General features: G+C 45.9%; 1 protein-coding gene across 1 annotated transcript in view; it reads left to right on the plus strand.

The window, feature by feature from the left end:
- Window positions 1–13,532, plus strand: part of GNA11 (G protein subunit alpha 11) — a 52,540-nt gene extending 39,008 nt beyond the window's left edge. The window contains exons 6-7 of the mRNA XM_066604675.1: window positions 3,925–4,078; window positions 7,189–13,532. Of these exons, the coding sequence (XP_066460772.1) occupies window positions 3,925–4,078; window positions 7,189–7,379 (345 nt within the window). The 3' untranslated portion in view covers window positions 7,380–13,532. The remainder of the gene's footprint in view (window positions 1–3,924; window positions 4,079–7,188) is intronic.
- The last annotated feature ends 4,293 nt before the right edge of the window (window positions 13,533–17,825 follow it).

Raw genomic sequence — 17,825 nt, forward strand, 5'->3', positions numbered from 1 at the left:
AAGCTGATGTCGCGGACATATCACACACTTGCCATGTCTAGACCTACTCGCTGTCCCTTCAGCGTTCCAGGCCCGCATCCCCCCCCCATCTACGGTTGGCAGTCGTCTGGGTAACACTTCTCCGACTCCTTCTATGAAACATATAATCCAAGGCTTTTAAACCTACATTGGGGGAAATGAAGTTGTGCACGCTTAAAGGGGTTGTCTCACGCCGAAACGGGTTTTTTTTTTTTATTCAATAGGCCCCCCGTTCGGCGCGAGACAAACCCAAGGGATGGGTTTAAAAAAAAAAAAAAAGTTTATTACTTACCCGAATCCCCGCGCTGCGGCGACTTCTTTCTTCCTTTACCAAGATGGCCGCCGGGATCTTCACCCACGATGCACCGCGGGTCTTCTCCCATGGTGCACCGTGGGCTCTGTGCGGTCCATTGCCGATTCCAGCCTCCTGATTGGCTGGAATCGGCACACGTGACGGGGCGGAGCTACGAGGACCAGCTCTCCGGCACGAGCGGCCCCATTCACCAGGGAGAAGACCGGACTGCGCAAGCGCGTCTAAAAACGCCAGAAGACAGCGAATTTAGACGGATCCATGGAGACGAGGACGCTAGCAACGGAACAGGTAAGTGAATAACTTCTGTATGGCTCATAATTAATGCACGATGTACATTACAAAGTGCATTAATATGGCCATACAGAAGTGTATAGACCCACTTGATTTCACGAGACAACCCCTTTAACCCCTTCCCACCCAATGATATACTTCTTACATGACTGAGAGACTTTCACGTGCAACGTAGTACATATTGAGCATATTGCTAGTTCTGGAGCTGCGCCCACAGTATCCACCGGGGGAGCCGGCTGTAATGTACCAATAAAACAGTTATGGGGAAAAACACACAAAATTAGTACCACCACAATCGTAAAGACCGGCTAAACAAAACTACAATATTTCCCACACGAACACTGTAAAAAGAGAAAAACTTGAAATTCAATGCCAGAATTTTTGTTCTTGATCTTCCTCGCCCCCAAAGAATAAATAGTCATATGTAACACAACTCCGACTGCAAAACAAAGTTCAGTTGTGCCTCTGAATATGGCGCTGCGAGAAACCCACTCAATGGCTACATCAGGGTACATGTGTGGTTGTGTTGGAGGACTTCCTGTAAGTCATATACAGGGGGGATTTAAGGGTCACCATGTGGACCGTGATGACCGTTGGTCATCATTAAGGAGCAGTTTGTGGCCTCCCTGTGATTGGTTAATCTCAACTGACTGCCATTTGGAGCTACGGTAGTATGTGTGAAACCTACTGTATGACTTTGTTGCGGGTGACGGGGGTGATTGGTACTAATCGCTACCGATTGCTGAGCGGGTAGGTGTCTTGGGTCAAGTTTCCAAAATGGGGTCACTTCTCAAAGGTTTCTCATTTCAGTTCTTGGTTTCTGTAATTGCGAGCCAATGCTGTGTAACTCACCGACTCGCGTATCTACCAAACCAAGTCCCTTCTGTCCTCATAGCTCGGGACCTGCAGAAGCAACATTCCATCTGCATGCCTTCCTTCCTAAACCCTGCCGTGTGCCCAGACCGCTCATCACCGTATATGTGGGATTGCAGTACTGAAAAGGAGTTGCTTAACAAACTATGGAGCGTTTTTTTCTTTTTCCTAGTCCTACTTTCCCTGTGAAAGTGAAACCTTTTGAGCTAAAACTACATAATGTTGGAAAAAAGGCAATTTTTCATTTTAATGGCCCAATGCTGTACAATTGTATGGAACGCTTGCGCAGTCAGAATGCTCACTACAAGCCTGGATGAATGCCTTGAGGAGTCTAGTTTCCCTAATGTAACTTTAGGGAGGGCAGGGGGGAGGTATGCTTTAGTACCTCATGTCCTCTACAAAACATAAGTAGGAAGCTCAATCCACAAGGTGCTCCGTGAATTCCGAGGCCCACTAAGGTCCCCTATGGGATGCCTCTCAGGGTAATGCTGCGCTGCTCTGTCAATGCCTGCCGAAGGAGGAAAAACGGATTAACATTTCATAGATGCAAAAAAAAAATAAAAAATTTTTAAATTTCGCCTCCACTTTCCTATGAAAGGCCGAACATACTTCTTCCTAAATGCAGCTCTCAATACATCAAGGAGTGCAGTTTTTCAACTGGAATGATTTAATGGGGGTTCTGATATATAGAGCCCTCAATCCTCTGCAGAACGGAAATGGTGCAAAAAAAAAAAAGTTTTAAAAGTTTTAAGAAAACTAATATAGAAGTCCTCTAAGGTCCTTTTTAAAAAGAAATAAAAGGACAAAGTACGAGGTTTCACAAAAAACCTCACTTGGATAAGTAGATTACTCAAAACCGTGACCAGTAATTCTATCAATGCCACCACCTTATGACCAGTAGATCCAACTCTACAGTGTAGTATAGCAACCGGGTAGGTATCTGGACGAGTGTATACTGGTCACCTAGTCGGTCTTGGAACCTGTAATATAGAGTACTCAAATGCTTGTGGTCCATATATTACCACACTAGTGGGGCCTATAAGGCCTTCACCACCTATTGGTATCCGATAGCTACACAGAGGAAGGCTTATGTAGGCCTCATTGGCCAATTTAATGTATGTAGATGGTGTGAACACGGACTAGAAACACCCCCAAGGGTATGGTCGCTGAGGGGTGTTTCTAGTCAATGTTCACACCCCCTGGGTCATACAAGCCATCATCCCAACTAGATCTATGTTCCAGCCGGATGGTAACCGGCTGGAACGTAGATCTAGATGGGATGATGGCTTGTATGACCCGCGGCCAGTCAAAGAAGGCGTCCAACACACGCATCCTATATCCAACCAAGATGCTGGTTAGGGTTGGATCATGGATGGTTAGTAGCCTCCACAGCCAGTGTTCTAGTTACTTCTAGAATCTGAAACCCGCTGAATAGCAGGAATTGGGTTAACATGGCTCTTCTGTACGGGTTCATTTTTTTAGATATGAAGATATAGATTTTGACGCGTTTCCGCCATTTAGAGCGACTTCATCAGGAACCAGAGTTCCCCTAAACCTTATCTAAGGTGTCATACAAAGGACTAGACAACACCCTGATATCACCCAAATCTTTTTTTTCTTTATTTTTTTTTTCTTGGTCCGTCCCTAAATAGACAGCAAGTATTTAGCCGTGTCAAGAACACAACCGACCGCACTAAACGTGCTAAATGGGATGCTTCATTCATTTATTTATTCTATAGCGGAACAATATCCCCAGTCTAAATCCTAGATCAGCATATTAAACTAATCTAGAGGCCCTCAGACTGGCACCTGAGTTACAGACCTTCACCCTATACTACTGGCTTGTTTTAAATTCTACCAGGATTTGGGCATGGCCTCCAGCCTTGGGGTGAGTCCGCCATCCTCTTTCAGTGTGAATGGGCCTGGAGGGACTCTAAGTCCTAGATCAGCATGTTATGGCAAATATAGACGGGGGATCTTGTTCTATAATCTGTTCTGTGAGGGATCTCTGCCCCTGCGATCACTTGGAGAAGTAGGAAGCCTTAAAAGGTTCTTCCCACTTAGCGGCTAGACTTGGATGGGCTGCGTCCTTGGGCCACAATTATACAGCTGAGTTTTGTGTTACGGTCCACTTCCTTGCATCTCGCATTGTTTGCGATGGCTCGATTTTTACTTTTTTTTTTTTTTTTCTGTTGCGCGGCAATGCGTGCTGCGAGATGGAAAAATCACAGCAAGTCTGGAGAGGAGTACATGCAAGTGTGTGGTTTCCCCGTAGCACATGGATGCGCCGTTTGATGCGCGTGAACAACCCCCGTCTCCCTGAGAATCTTGGGCGTGACTTGCTATTGGCTGTGTAAATATCAATGACTGAACTGTCAGGCATCCAGAAGCTGTTAACTCTTTGTATTCCTTGTCCTTCTCTTTGGCAGAATCGGATGGAGGAGAGCAAGGCTCTCTTTAGAACTATAATCACCTACCCGTGGTTCCAGAATTCCTCAGTCATCCTTTTTCTAAACAAGAAGGACCTTCTTGAAGATAAGATCCTGTACTCGCACCTCGTAGATTACTTCCCGGAGTATGACGGTGAGTGCCGGCCTGTGCGCCAACGCTGCATTCTCACATGGTTGGGTACAGTAGGGATCATGGTGATGGATGTTCTCCACATGTGGCACCTAAAGCGCGGTCTTCAGCCAATAAAAAGAAGTGTTGTGTTATCCTGTGCTGTCATGGTTTTAGTGGCGCATTTACTTGGACTGGCATTTAGTACGCTGGTCCTAATATAGTGCCCATAAAGACTGGCAAAATTTTGAGAATGCTCCCTACACATTTTTCACATCTCTGGCCGTCCGGTGCGCTAAACTTTCTAGTCCATGTGGCTGCCATAGAGATGTGCTATAAGTTATGCCAGTGTGTAGCGTAAATGATAGTAAGTTCATCAGGCTGTAGTTGGCCCAGTCCCCTCCCTTGAGAAAGAAAGGGAAAAGGGCATAAAATGTCCAAAATAAGGAGATAAATGCACCTCCTTTGCCCCAGATACTTGCCCACGGGGCTTCTGTGATATTTCCCCCTCAGTCCTTGATTGCATATAATTCCTGATTATGATTGCATAAAAGTTCTTCTATTTTGTAATACATTTAATATAAAACCATTTCCATATTCTTGGACGACCCCTTCTGGAAGGTGAAGCCTCTGCAGTGCGTCATAAATGCATGCAGCAATGCTGCAGGGACTATCAGTTGCCAGAGCAGCGATGGCTGATTTCCCCCCCCCCCCGGGGCTCTTGGTATGGGATCCTCACAACTACTAGTGCAGCGATGGCTGATTCCCCAAGGCTCTTGGTATGGGATCCTCACAATCGTCAGTGCAGTGATGGCTGATCCCCGAGGCTCTTGGTATGGGATCCTCACAGTTGCCAGTGCAGCGATGGCTGATCCCCGGGGCTCTTCGTATGGGATCCTCACAACTACTAGTGCAGTGATGGCTGATTCCCCGAGGCTCTTGGTATGGGATCCTCACAATTGTCAGTGCAGCGATGGCTGATCCCCGGGGGCTCTTGGTATGGGATCCTCACAATTACCAGTGCAGTGATGGCTGATCCCCGGGGGCTCTTGGTATGGGATCTTCACAATTACCGGTGTAGTGATGGCTGATCCCCGAGGGCTCTTGGTATGGGATCTTCACAATTACCGGTGCAGTGATGGCTGATCCCCGGGGCTCTTGGAATGGGATCCTCACAATTACTAGTGCAGTGATGGCTGATCCCCGGGGGCTCTTGGTATGGGATCCTCACAATTACCAGTGCAGTGATGGCTGATCCCCGGGGGCTCTTGGTATGGGATCTTCACAATTACCGGTGCAGTGATGGCTGATCCCCAGGGCTCTTGGTATGGGATCCTCACAATTACTAGTGCAGTGATGGCTGATCCCCGGGGGCTCTTGGTATGGGATCCTCACAATTACCAGTGCAGTGATGGCTGATCCCCGGGGGCTCTTGGTATGGGATCTTCACAATTACCGGTGTAGTGATGGCTGATCCCCGAGGGCTCTTGGAATGGGATCTTCACAATTACCGGTGCAGTGATGGCTGATCCCCGGGGCTCTTGGAATGGGATCCTCACAGTTGCCAGTGCAGCGATGGCTGATCACCAGGGCTCTTGGTATGGGATCCTCACAGTTTCCAGTGCAGCGATGGCTGATCCCCGGGGGCTCTTGGTTTGGGATCTTCACAATTACCGGTGCAGTGATGGCTGATCCCCTGGCCTCTTGGAATGGGATCCTCACAGTTGCCAGTGCAGCGATGGCTGATCCCCAGGGCTCTTGGTATGGGATCCTCACAATTACCAGTGCAGCGAAGGCTGATCCCCAGGGCTCTTGGTATGGGATCCTCACAATTACCAGTTCAGCGATGGCTGATCCCCAGGGCTCTTGGTATGGGATCTTCACAATTACCGGTGCAGTGATGGCTGATCCCCAGGGCTTTTGGAATGGGATCCTCACAGTTGCTAGTGCAGTGATGGCTGATCCCCGGGGGCTCTTGGTATGGGATCCTCACAACTACTAGTGCAGCAATGGCTGATTCCCCGAGGCTCTTGGAATGGGATCCTCACAATCGTCAGTGCAGTGATGGCTGATCCCCGGGCCCCTTGGTATGGGATCCTCACAATTACCAGTGCAGCGATGGCGGATCCCCGGGGCTCTTGGTATGGGATCCTCACAATTACTAGTGCAGTGATGGCTGATCCCTGGGGCTCTTGGTATGGGATCCTCACAATTACCGATGCAGTGATGGTTGATCCCCGGGGCTCTTGGAATGGGATCCTCACAGTTGCCAGTGCAGCGATTGCTGATCCCCAGGGCTCTTGGTATGGGATCTTCACAATTACCGGTGCAGTGATGGCTGATCCCCGGGGCTCTTGGAATGGGATCCTCACAGTTGCTAGTGCAGCGATGGCTGATCCCCGAGGGCTCTTGGTATGGGATCTTCACAATTACCCGTGCAGTGATGGCTGATCCCCGAGGGCTCTTGGTATGGGATCTTCACAATTACCCGTGCAGTGATGGCTGATCTCCCCCCCCCCCCCCAGGGCTCTTGGAATGGGATCCTCACAGTTGCCAGTGCAGCGATGGCTGATCCCCAGGGCTCTTGATATGGGATCCTCACAGTTGCTAGTGCAGTGATGGCTGATCCCCCAGGGCTCTTGATATGGGACCCTCACAATTACCAGTGCAGCGATGGCTGATCCCCCGGAGAACTTGGTATGGGATCCTCACAATTACCAGTGCAGTGATGGCTGATCCCTGGGGCTCTTGGTATGGGATCCTCAGTTACCAGTGCAGCGATGGCTGATCCCTGGGGCTCTTGGTATGGGAACCTCACAGTTGCCAGTGCAGCGATGGCTGATCCCTGGGGCTCTTGGTATGGGATCCTCACAGTTGCCAGTGCAGTGATGGCTGATCCCCCGGGGCTCTTGGTATGGGATCCTCACAATCTGTTTGACAATCTAGGCTTCACTCCCTTTTAAAGGCTCAACAAGCGGAATGTGGGGTCCAACTGCATCGAGTAAACTTGGCCTTGTGTGTTGTATGTCCTCTTCTTAGCTAGCTGGGCTTCCCTGGCTGGTCCTCGGCCGCTGTGAACAGTTGGATGTGTTTTGGTTTTTCTGTCTGATCTCATTTGTTCCCTTGTGCCGCAGGTCCTCAGCGAGATGCAACGACCGCTCGCGAATTCATTCTGAAGATGTTTGTGGATCTGAATCCCGATAGTGATAAGATAATCTACTCGCACTTCACCTGCGCCACCGACACAGAAAACATCCGCTTCGTTTTTGCTGCTGTCAAAGACACCATCCTACAGCTAAACCTGAAAGAGTACAACCTGGTGTGACCTAATTCGTTCCCTTCTCCCTACAGTCCCCTATAAAGCGTAGTAACCCCTTATTACTACCAGAATTTGACATTTTTGTTTTTCTTTATAAATATTTTTTTTTTTTTTTTTTGCCAAACTAGTGAAAACGCAGCATAACGCTGTGAGTCTGCCTTTGATAGAAGTCGTAAAATTCAAGTGATTTTTATTATTTTTATATATATATACATATATGTATTTTAAATTGTTTCTACGGAAATGTGTCTTCATCTTTTACAATAGTGAGATGAGCAGCGGCGCCGGACGGTCCTCCGGCCCAGTAAGTACTCGCTGATGCCTGCCCTCACAGCCCCAGCTCGTCCTGCCTCCAGGTTTATTCCCCCGGGTTGCTCCTGCAATCCTTCCTCACTGAGATGTTTTTGTTCGATGCGTTGCAGGTTTCACATGATACAAATGACAGGGCTAACACACGCAGACTTCGTAGGTGAGATCCTCAGCTGTGTTTTTGTCTATCTTGTATATTTTTTGAGCATATCTTCATGGGACGGTTCTTCTCCCAGTAAGTCATTTTGCAGAGGTGTCCTTTAAGACCACAGAGTTGTATTCTTCCATGTTCCGTTTGGGGGGAAATAGCCGTGATGGTCTTTATTTATAGATTAACACTAGTGAAAGGAAGAGCGGATGAGTTGTCCAGAGCACTAATGTCCCTGGTGACCCTCGGACCTGCTGCATGAGGCCGTATGACAGCGCCCCCCGCAGCAATATATGGGGACCTGCTGTACCTACATACGGCTCAACGGCATAGTGAGGGCTTTCCATGGGATTCTGCATGAATCTGTGCTACGCTGTATTACTGAGGTATTCTTTCCGTTCTCGGACGTACTGTACCTATAGGGTGTAGCCGTAAGGACTCTTGTACATCGGCCGTGTGCAGAGTGAGAGCTGTTCTGATTGCTATTAGCAAAACTTTTTTTTTTCTTTTTTCTTTTTAATCAATTTTTATAATTTTGCCCCAAACTTAACTTTCCTCTAAAGTCTTGTCTTTCAGCCTGCTTTGCAGATCAGACTGGATGTGCCGTATTAAGAGAGGTTCCCTCATAAAGTAGGTTTAGCAGATTTGTTCCCTTCTACAACTTACTACAGTAGTCTGACACGTAATCTTAAAAGGCAACATATATTTTGCTGCTCATGTAGGGAAACTAACGTGACTCCCCCCATGTGTCATTTTAAGGTGGTCCTACGGATTCTGAAGTGAAGCTCCTTCTTCAATTGACTTTGGCTTTGTTGTCAACAAATATAAAGTCTATTAGCTTTAGAAATCGGCAAGCTGCCGGTGTCATCCAGAAGGCAGCTGCCCAAAGCGGATCTGTTATTTCAAGTGTCTCACTTGGCATATGTGAATTAAAAGTGGAGCTTAACGGGTTATTCCCATCTCGGTCAATGATGTCTGATATGGTAAAACCAGTGTTCTGCAGTCAGAGGTGGCTGGGATTACGGAAACTGCACAGCTCGCTGTTTAGGTACCTCCAATTCACTTCTAGGAAATAGTGGAGATGGAGCAATACTTCTGCAGCGCCACCTTTTGGATGGCAGCATTCCTGCAAGTCAGTGTTAGACTCTTAATACAAGCTTTGTAATAATTCCCGGGAATTGAAAGCCAAGCCAGACTCCATCCACAGACAGCTGTTTCGGGGTGTTTGTCACTCATCAGTGTGCAGTAGGATTCTGTCTTGGCTAGTGAGATGCCTGGGACGGGAGTCAAGAATACGATCTTTTCTCCTGAAAGAGGGCACCTAGAAGGTAAGTGAGGAGACTTTTTTTATAAGGCCATTCGTGCTCCTTTGGGTAATTCCCAGTCATTGTTACAAGGCTTGTATAAAGAGTCTAGCATTGACTTGCAGTAATGCTGCCTTCCCACTAGGTGGTGCTGCAGAGGTATTGTTCCATCTCCCTTATTTGCATATTACTCAGAGGAGCATGAATGGCCTTATAAGTCTCCTCACTCACTTCTTAGGTGCTCTCCCTAAGGGGAATAGATAGCGTTTCTGACTTCTAGGAGAGTTATGGAAATAAAAGAATGGTCAGCTCTGCAGTAGAGGAGGGATAATGGCTGAGTGATGCGTTTACACGGGACGAGCTGCCGGGCAAACGATCGTCCCAGTGATGCTCGCTCCTGTGCTGCTACATAGGAGCAAGTGTCGCTCACAGCGCTGCCAGAATGGAGGTGGAGCAGGCGGGAGCGTTCGTACCCCACCCGCCTCCATTCACAGTAGTGAACCGACTGCTGATTACACAGGACGACTCGTCATTGATTGTGGTTTTTTTTTTTTGTTTGTTTTTTTTCCCCTCCATGCAGAAACTGAACAAAAATATATATATATATTTTTTTTTTTTTTTTTGTTCAGTCGTTGCCTGCATTTACACGGGACTATTATCGTCCAGATTTCAGCGGGAGCGCAGGGATATAATCGTCCCGTGTAAAAGGGCTATTGGCATCAGACTGATGGTGATATAATATGGAGCTTGCAAAAGACAAACCAACGTTTTTAATTAAACCCTAGAGCAAAAATAGCCCAAAATAAATGCATTTAAGTGGAGTACAAAGCCCCCTCCCCCCCCCGAAAGGCGTCCACAGCCGTTAATCCCAGCAACCTCTGGCCTTGGCATACGGACTGCTATTCTCATTTCGGCCATGATTGGTTGAGCTGAGAATACCCCAAGTAGCTTCTCAATAAGAAACGTCGGCCGTCACCGTTGTCACTGTCCCCTCCATGATCTTCAGGACGGTGACAGTGATGGACGCGGTGTAGGTGTTGGTCATTAAACTAACAATGCCTTTGTACTGTAGACATATTGGAGGTTTGCAGATCACCTTGTATTTTATGAAGATTAGTCTGATATTGGGAAGGAGGATACATTGTATTAGCACTAGCCCTGCTTAATGCAGGGATGTAGTGTTAAGGACCGCTACAGTCTCATAACCTTTCAGGCCTTGGGGTCCAAATTAGTTTGTACCTGGATGCATCAAGGAGGCCAAAAACTACACAAAGATAGTTATCAGTTCCCACAGATACGTAGAGTTGAGCTGCGGCAGATATACAGCTCACTCTGCTTAAGGTGTGCATACACTGCGCGTTTATTGACTTTGGTATAGTTCTAATACAGGAAAGGAATTAGTCACGGCGCTAATCTCATTGGGTTAGAAAAACATTAAGAATCATGCATTGTTCAGCAATCAGTGTAGTGAGAATATATACGTAATGTTCTTCAAGTGTCTGTTTCTCCCAGCGTTATCTGGTTCTCCCTTGTATTCACTTTGTGATTCAGGTGGCTATAGTACAGTCAGTTCCTTTGTCCAAGTCTCCGAATGGAGGTGTGGGAGGGCTTCTTCTAATAACAACTGCGTCCAGACTTGGTTCTCATGAAAAAGAACAGAGACACATCATTAGACATTGTACCGGATCTCATGCTCTAAAGCTATTTCTACTTGAATTATTGTTTCACTACGCACAAGCTTATTTACATCTTATAATGCTCCATTTTGTATCTAGCGGCCATTTTGAGACAGATTCTTTCATGTTATGAGCCTGTACCTTCTCAGTACAGATACTAAACTTATATAGGACCTGTTCATTTCCAGAACACATGAGGGTATTAATGTAGACCTGCACTTTCAGATGGCTTTTAGCATAAGCTCCCCTGTGTGGACCTGAGGAATCCTACTATGTCTAGCCGTTATGACCTACAGCCTGCATTTATTTCCAGTTTTCCACTCTGGGGGCTGTAGATCTAATTTTCAGTTCTCTCCTGAGGTGGTGAGATGAATTTGCTGTCGTGGCTCTTATACACGGCACACGGAGAGAACTATAGATTCTGTTCACTAGCTTTCTGTAGCATGCACATAAATAACATTGGCATGGAGGGCATTAGAGAAGTACAGAGCAGTGTAGATGTGATTTTTCAATAGTTGTAAGTGTCTTACCAGTTAGCCGCTGCAGCATCTGTATGAATGTCTGCTTCTGTGTCTCTCTCCCTTCTTCTCCTCTTCTCTCCATAGACTTCTATAGACTGCATGAGTCATCACCCCCTTCACTTCCTGTTTGCTGTCTTGTTATCTCTGTTACTAGAGATGGCCCTCACTTGACAGTGGGAAGGAAGGGAGACCCCTAGTGGCCAGCACTTTAGAAGGACGTTTCAGCACAAAAAAACATCATTTTAGGTAAAAATAATAAAGAAAATGCACTTTTTGCTAGCTCTCACACTGGCTATCATGTAAGCATAAGATGTGTTAAAGTGCGGTGACCATTCAAGCTTTCAGAGCATTCCCTGATATGTCAAATTATAACCATATGTACAGATGTAGCAGAGCCGATTCAGACATTAAGCTCTTTAGTGCATTGAGACAATGCTAATTCGGTAAAGCTGTGCTCTCTTCCACTAACACACTCGGCTCTGCTACATCTTTTGTTGGTACATTTAGAATTGTCTATACATCTCTTATGAACACATTCCAAGCCGCTTCTCACCAATTGCCGATTTATCAGCCTCTGAAAGGCCAGTAATCTGTCCGGTCTCGGCTTTTTAGTTTGTTTTTTGGCTTAATAGGCCTCATGGGCAACATATTGTCGGCCATTAAACACCCTGTAGCCTAATGCTGACCTTCCAGAATGGATACAAGTATGTAACAAGCTAACTACATAATGTACTATGTGCACTTTCTTACCAGTAACACTAAGGAGCAATGTGTATGAAACACAACGACAAACTGCAACACTACATTCAGTATCAACTAAACCCAGAAGTGTTCTCCTCCTTCTCTTGACTTCCGAGCCGCCCTGTGTCGGCCGCCGGTAGTCGGCTGCGTCTTCAACTTTAACATTCGCAAAAAGTATTTGCACCAATTAGCGATGGATCCTCGCAGCGGGGGATTTTATCTTAATGTTGAGCGAGCTTAAAGCAATGTGTCCCTTCCCACAAAGGACAAACCTGCAGCTCCTTCCAAGTACTTCTTGCTCCATAAGTTCTGATCCCCTCCCCTTACACGGGATAATGGAGACCTGCTTATACCCAATGGACTCAAGTCGGCTAATTAAACTAGTTGCCGTTCTAATGAAGTTCTTTTATTAGTCTGTTCCCGCTGACCTTTCTCTGAGAAGTAGATGCAGCTTCTCCTCTATATTCTAGCTTTCCACGAGGTGTTAATGTGCCTTACGAATATAATTGGACTTATTCTCCGACGTGTCAGTTTAACACTACAAGAAGCGCCGATGTGCGCTCCGATAGCCGCTCTGCTCCACATTACCGTAAATTCCACTTGGGACATGGGAACACATTTTAATGGGATTCGTGAAGCTTATCCTTAACCCTTCAGCTACCGGTTATGACTTATCGCTCAGTATTTCCGAAAGTTCCACATTTTAAAATCCGTGCTGGCTAACCTCCTAAAGCATCGATCTGCGGCTCTACACTTACTGCGAACTACAACTCCCAGCATGCTTGGAATCGTAGTGGTTGGAGAGCCACAGATCCAAGACCTCTACCATTTGGGCTTTAGAAGACCACTGTGCCACGCTCTCTCTGGAGCACAGCCAGGATCCAAAATGATTTTTGTCCATAGTCAGTATGTCCGAAAGCGGACAACGTGCCCAGTTCATGCCCATTATGTCCCCTCTTGTGTTTTTTTTTTTTTGTTTTGTTTTAAAGCCATTCCTTCCAGACATTGTACAGTATTCTTCTCTTATTTTATCCCCCAACATGTGTATCTTGTGGCCAATGATACATTGTGATCAGTTTTCTTGTCGTGAAGCCATTATTCTTCATTCTTGCTCCCTGTCAGAGGATAGGGGCATCATAATGGTGAAACACTAACAATGCCTCCAACTTGATCACCATGTTCACAAGTTTTTCTTTGTTTTTAAGTTTTCTGTTTTTAGAGTTTGCCTCTCTGCCCGTCTGCACTGTTTGGGCTTTGACATCACATTTTGTCTTATAAGTTTTTTTTTTTTTTCTTCTGTTTCACAGCTGTTTTATATGATGTACATTATATATATATAATGTTTTTTAATATGCACTTGTAATTATTGTGAAATGCCGGCCCCTTCCCTCCCACATTGCGGTTTCATGTTGCACTGTGTAAAGAAATGATGAACTAATAAATACAGTACCCGGTCTTCATTCCTGTCTGTGCACAAGAGTGACGTCTGTCAAACGCTTCAAGGCGAAGCTTCTCTATGGAATGTTTTACTGTTGTGTTGGCTCTCCATCCGCTATCTACATCCATTTCACTAAATCATGACGACATTGTGCGCTTTTTTTTAATTTTTTTTTTTTTCTTTAACTTTAGTAAAAGTGCCAAAGTTGTGATGATCATGGGCGTCACCACCCAGCGTACCGTTCATCCTCCCCCCGTGTGGTAGTTTTTGTTTTTCTAAGGCACAAACACTGGTAAATGTATTGCTGCTCTGCTATGTTAAGGAATGTAATATACATGTACTCATTAAATAACTATTGTGAATTCATGTAAAAGATGTGAGAATGAAGTCAGCGAGGGCTTCTGTATACGCTCCTCAATATTCCTTTATAGAGATCCCAACTTCCCTAGTTAGCTTCTGCTGCATATTCACCTGACCCATATCTAAGCTTACCTCCCACCTGCCAAAACCAACAGTTCTATCCTATAGACCTACTGACATGTCTTACAACGAAATGCTTAATTTTCCTTTTTTTTGGGGGGGGGGGGGGGGGGGGGGGTTGGAAACTGTTCATCAGAATCTTTGTAGAGGCCATATCTTTCTTTCAGTACCCTAACGTATGGTTCAGGGTGGGGAAGGCTTGTGAGAGGTAGGGGACTTCTATATGGACAGCAAATGAGTTCCTCGTATTGCAACTGTTTCAGAAAAAATCTTGGCATACTGTTGCATGTAAAGGGGCACTAAGATGACTGCCCGCTGCAAACCAGGGTGAAATACTATGTGATACGGGTCACTTGCTAAATCTACAACAGATCTGAAACCACCTCTATTAAAGGACCTCCAGACTGAAACGTGACTCTTCTGAGCATGAACTTTCACAGATTTCTTCCTTTTTAGGCGTAAAATTAAACATTTTCAGCTTGCTTAAACTAACGCATACAAATTTTAATTTTGATAGTCACTTGGTGTGTATTTGTTTTTCTTCTTCTCTCCTTACCTTGTTTTCTCTCCTAAATGCTTTGGCTCGTGCCCCTTGTGCTCTCCTATTGCTCAGATGCACACTGGAATTTGATTTTCATACTGTGCTCCTTAAATAAATTGTTTCAAAATTGGAATAGATTTGTTCCTATAATGTTGTGAGATTTTCATTTGCAGGCTGTTTATGGGTTTTATGCTAAAACAGAAGTGCTCAGCGCTAATTAAAAGGGGTTGTGTGGGCACTGGAGGGCCCCTTTCAGTACCCCCCCACCCCCAGGGTTAAGTAATAGGGGGAGAGATACTCTCCCTGCTGGATGCCAGGGTCCAGCGCTGCAGCCTTCTGGGGTTCTTTGTGACATATGTCACAGGAAGTCACTTTGCTGCAGCGTCACATTCTTAAACATGTGATAAATGATGTCATGTGAAGACATTAAAGGGGTTGTCCCGCGCCGAAACGTTTTGTTTTTTTTTTTCAACCCCACAGCCCCCCCCTCCCCCGTTCGGCGCGAGACAACCCCGATTCAGGGGTTAAAAAAGAACACCGGCGAGTGCTTACCTGAATCCCCGCGCTCCGGTGACTTCTTACTTACCTTGTGAAGATGGCCGCCGGTATCTTCTCCCTCGGTGGACCGCAGGGCTTCTGTGCGGTCCATTGCCGATTCCAGCCTCCTGATTGGCTGGAATCGGCACGTGACGGGGCGGAGCTACACGGAGCCGGCATCCAGCACGAGCGGCCCCATTGAGGAATGAAGAAGACCCGGACTGCGCAAGCGCGTCTAATTTGGCCATTAGACGCCGAAAATTAGACGGTCTCCATGGAAACGAGGACGCTAGCAACGGAGCAGGTAAGTGAAAAACTTCTTATAACTTCTGTATGGCTCATAATTAATGCACAATGTACATTACAAAGTGCATTAATATGGCCATACAGAAGTGTATAGACCCACTTGCTGCCGCGGGACAACCCCTTTAATTTATCATGGGAATCTCGGTGACGGCTGCGCTGCTGGATTCTGCCATCCGGGGAAGGATAAGCATCTTGTTTGTTTTTACCTCCTCTTGTAAAGGGATTGTCCAGTCTCCGGTGTCCTTGGCCTTGTCATCCAGGAACAGCCCTAGTGGCAGCCTTTATTTCCATTCCTGACTATAGACTGCTGCCGTCTGCAAATATTGATCAAATACGCAAGTGGGAATCGGGACTTATTCTCATCATTGGACAGTGTATTGAGGCACTCCTTCGTCTTATCCTAAAATGTGTCTTTTACCCACTCATAAGAGTACTGTCTTCAGCACAGCCAACCTGAGAAGATAGAGGTGGGAAGATCTTTCACTTGACAATTCGGGTTTCCTGTCCTTTAGAGAGAACATTCTGTAGGAGTTCTCTAAGCTCTCCAAAGACCTAGTTCCAATTGATGTGCAGGTTCTGTTTGCCCTATTGACTTTTCATGTCCCTGATTACAGGTGTAAGGCTGGGGAGGTACATGGCAATTTTTTTGGGTGGCAATGAGTATTAAGGAGTCAAAATAACTATAGTGCAGGTTCCTGTGATTGTGACATTGCTGTTGCAAAATCAAATGCAACTTGCCTGGATTTTTTATTTTTTTTTGCAACGGTGATGTTGCAGTCATAGCAAACTGCACCCCTATGAAGGCAGAGCAATGTTACTACTCCTATACAGTGCCTTTGGGCCCGAGCCTAATGGCCTGTTTTACATGGAACGCTTGTCATTACATCTAACGACTGACTAACGAGAACTGTGCACTTCACGTCAGTCAGCATGAAAAAGTCATCAGATGCTTGTTCACGTCTCGTTACTGTTAAACGCTCACCGCATCGTAATGTGAAGAGAACGGTTAATGATGATCTCCCTGTCTAAACATTCTGCACACGTTAAGAGTGACAGCGCCTGTAAGAGGGACATAAGGCTCTTGACGATAACTATCGCTGAGCCTTGACCTCCCTTCACTAGACACCAATCTTTCTCTTCTCTATCAGAGCCTATTACCTATTAGTCAGGACACCACTGCAGCATTACCGTCTCGGTTACCAGAAGTTCCAGTGCTTGCAAGAGTTTTGCTACAGAGGGCCCATCTGCCCTCTTCTGGTCTGAGAATCTGGTGTCAAGCATCAGGGAGATGGAAAGAACATGTCCAGGGGCCGGGAGTGGCTTCGCTGCAGCTCTGCTTTGGAGGTCCTATGTAACTCGTCCTCAGCCTATTTAACGTATCATCCTCCATGGTTCCATCTTTGACTGCTTTTTTCAAAATAGAGCAGCAAATGAAAATGCATCATGCAAAGAAAAGTCTACACTCCAGTCCAATATTACTGCAATGGATATGATCTCCACTGCTTAAGACCACCATGGATGCCAGAAGCTGGGGCCTCACCAACCTTGCAGGCATAAGGAGCTAACGAATGACACCACTTAAAAGGAGAAAGGAAATAAAGAAAAAAAAAAAAATCTTAGTGTCAAAATGTGTTCCAATAAGCAGAAGCTTTTAAAAACAAAGCGGAAGAAGGTCTACATCCTTAATAAAGAGAACAACCCTGACCCTCTTACTAACAGCCGCTCATCTAGCCTCCCTAATGCCAAAATATCTCAGAAGAAACCTAAAAAAAAGTCCCAGATTACCTAAACAGGAATCTAGTAAATTAAGCACTGGTCCCTAAACTAGGATCTTTTCTATTTGATCTCCAGGAACGGTCTCCTATCCATAGAACGTTTGTCAGCCAAAGCCCGCAAAAAGGGTCATTCAATATTATTCTCAATTTTCTTTTTTGTGTGATTAACGGTAGATGTACTTGATGATGAGCGATCGTGTCTGTATCAGGCTAATTTCATGGAAATGATCGTAAATTAGGACGGTCAATTCTGACTCCCATTAAAGTCATTGGGATTAAAAATTAGGTTCACTAATTGTACCTACAGACGGTCCCAAAATGCAGCCAAAACCCCCTAAATTGCATAGGAATGCAGACACACATCTGGGGAACGCTGTGTTCCTCCTTAAAAATTGGTCAAAATAGTGTACAGTGTTGTAGAGGTCAATCGTAGAACACTGGTGTCGCTGAAAACAAAAGGAAGGGCCACCTAGGGTCTCCTGGGGGAGGGGCAGCAGAAGTTGTGAAATCCACACCCCATTTATTTTTATAAACATCAGAAAATCCACATTGTCTGTGGACAGGCGGATGCATCTGTCAATTCACACACCCCAACTCTGCTGAATACTCTTTCTGATGGCATACTGGCAGGGGCAGGCAAAGGCAAGCATCTCTAAAGCATGTTGTGCAAGTTCTG

This window comes from Eleutherodactylus coqui, chromosome 5 (genome assembly GCF_035609145.1).
Source record: "Eleutherodactylus coqui strain aEleCoq1 chromosome 5, aEleCoq1.hap1, whole genome shotgun sequence".
In the NCBI taxonomy this organism is placed as follows: domain Eukaryota; kingdom Metazoa; phylum Chordata; class Amphibia; order Anura; family Eleutherodactylidae; genus Eleutherodactylus; species Eleutherodactylus coqui.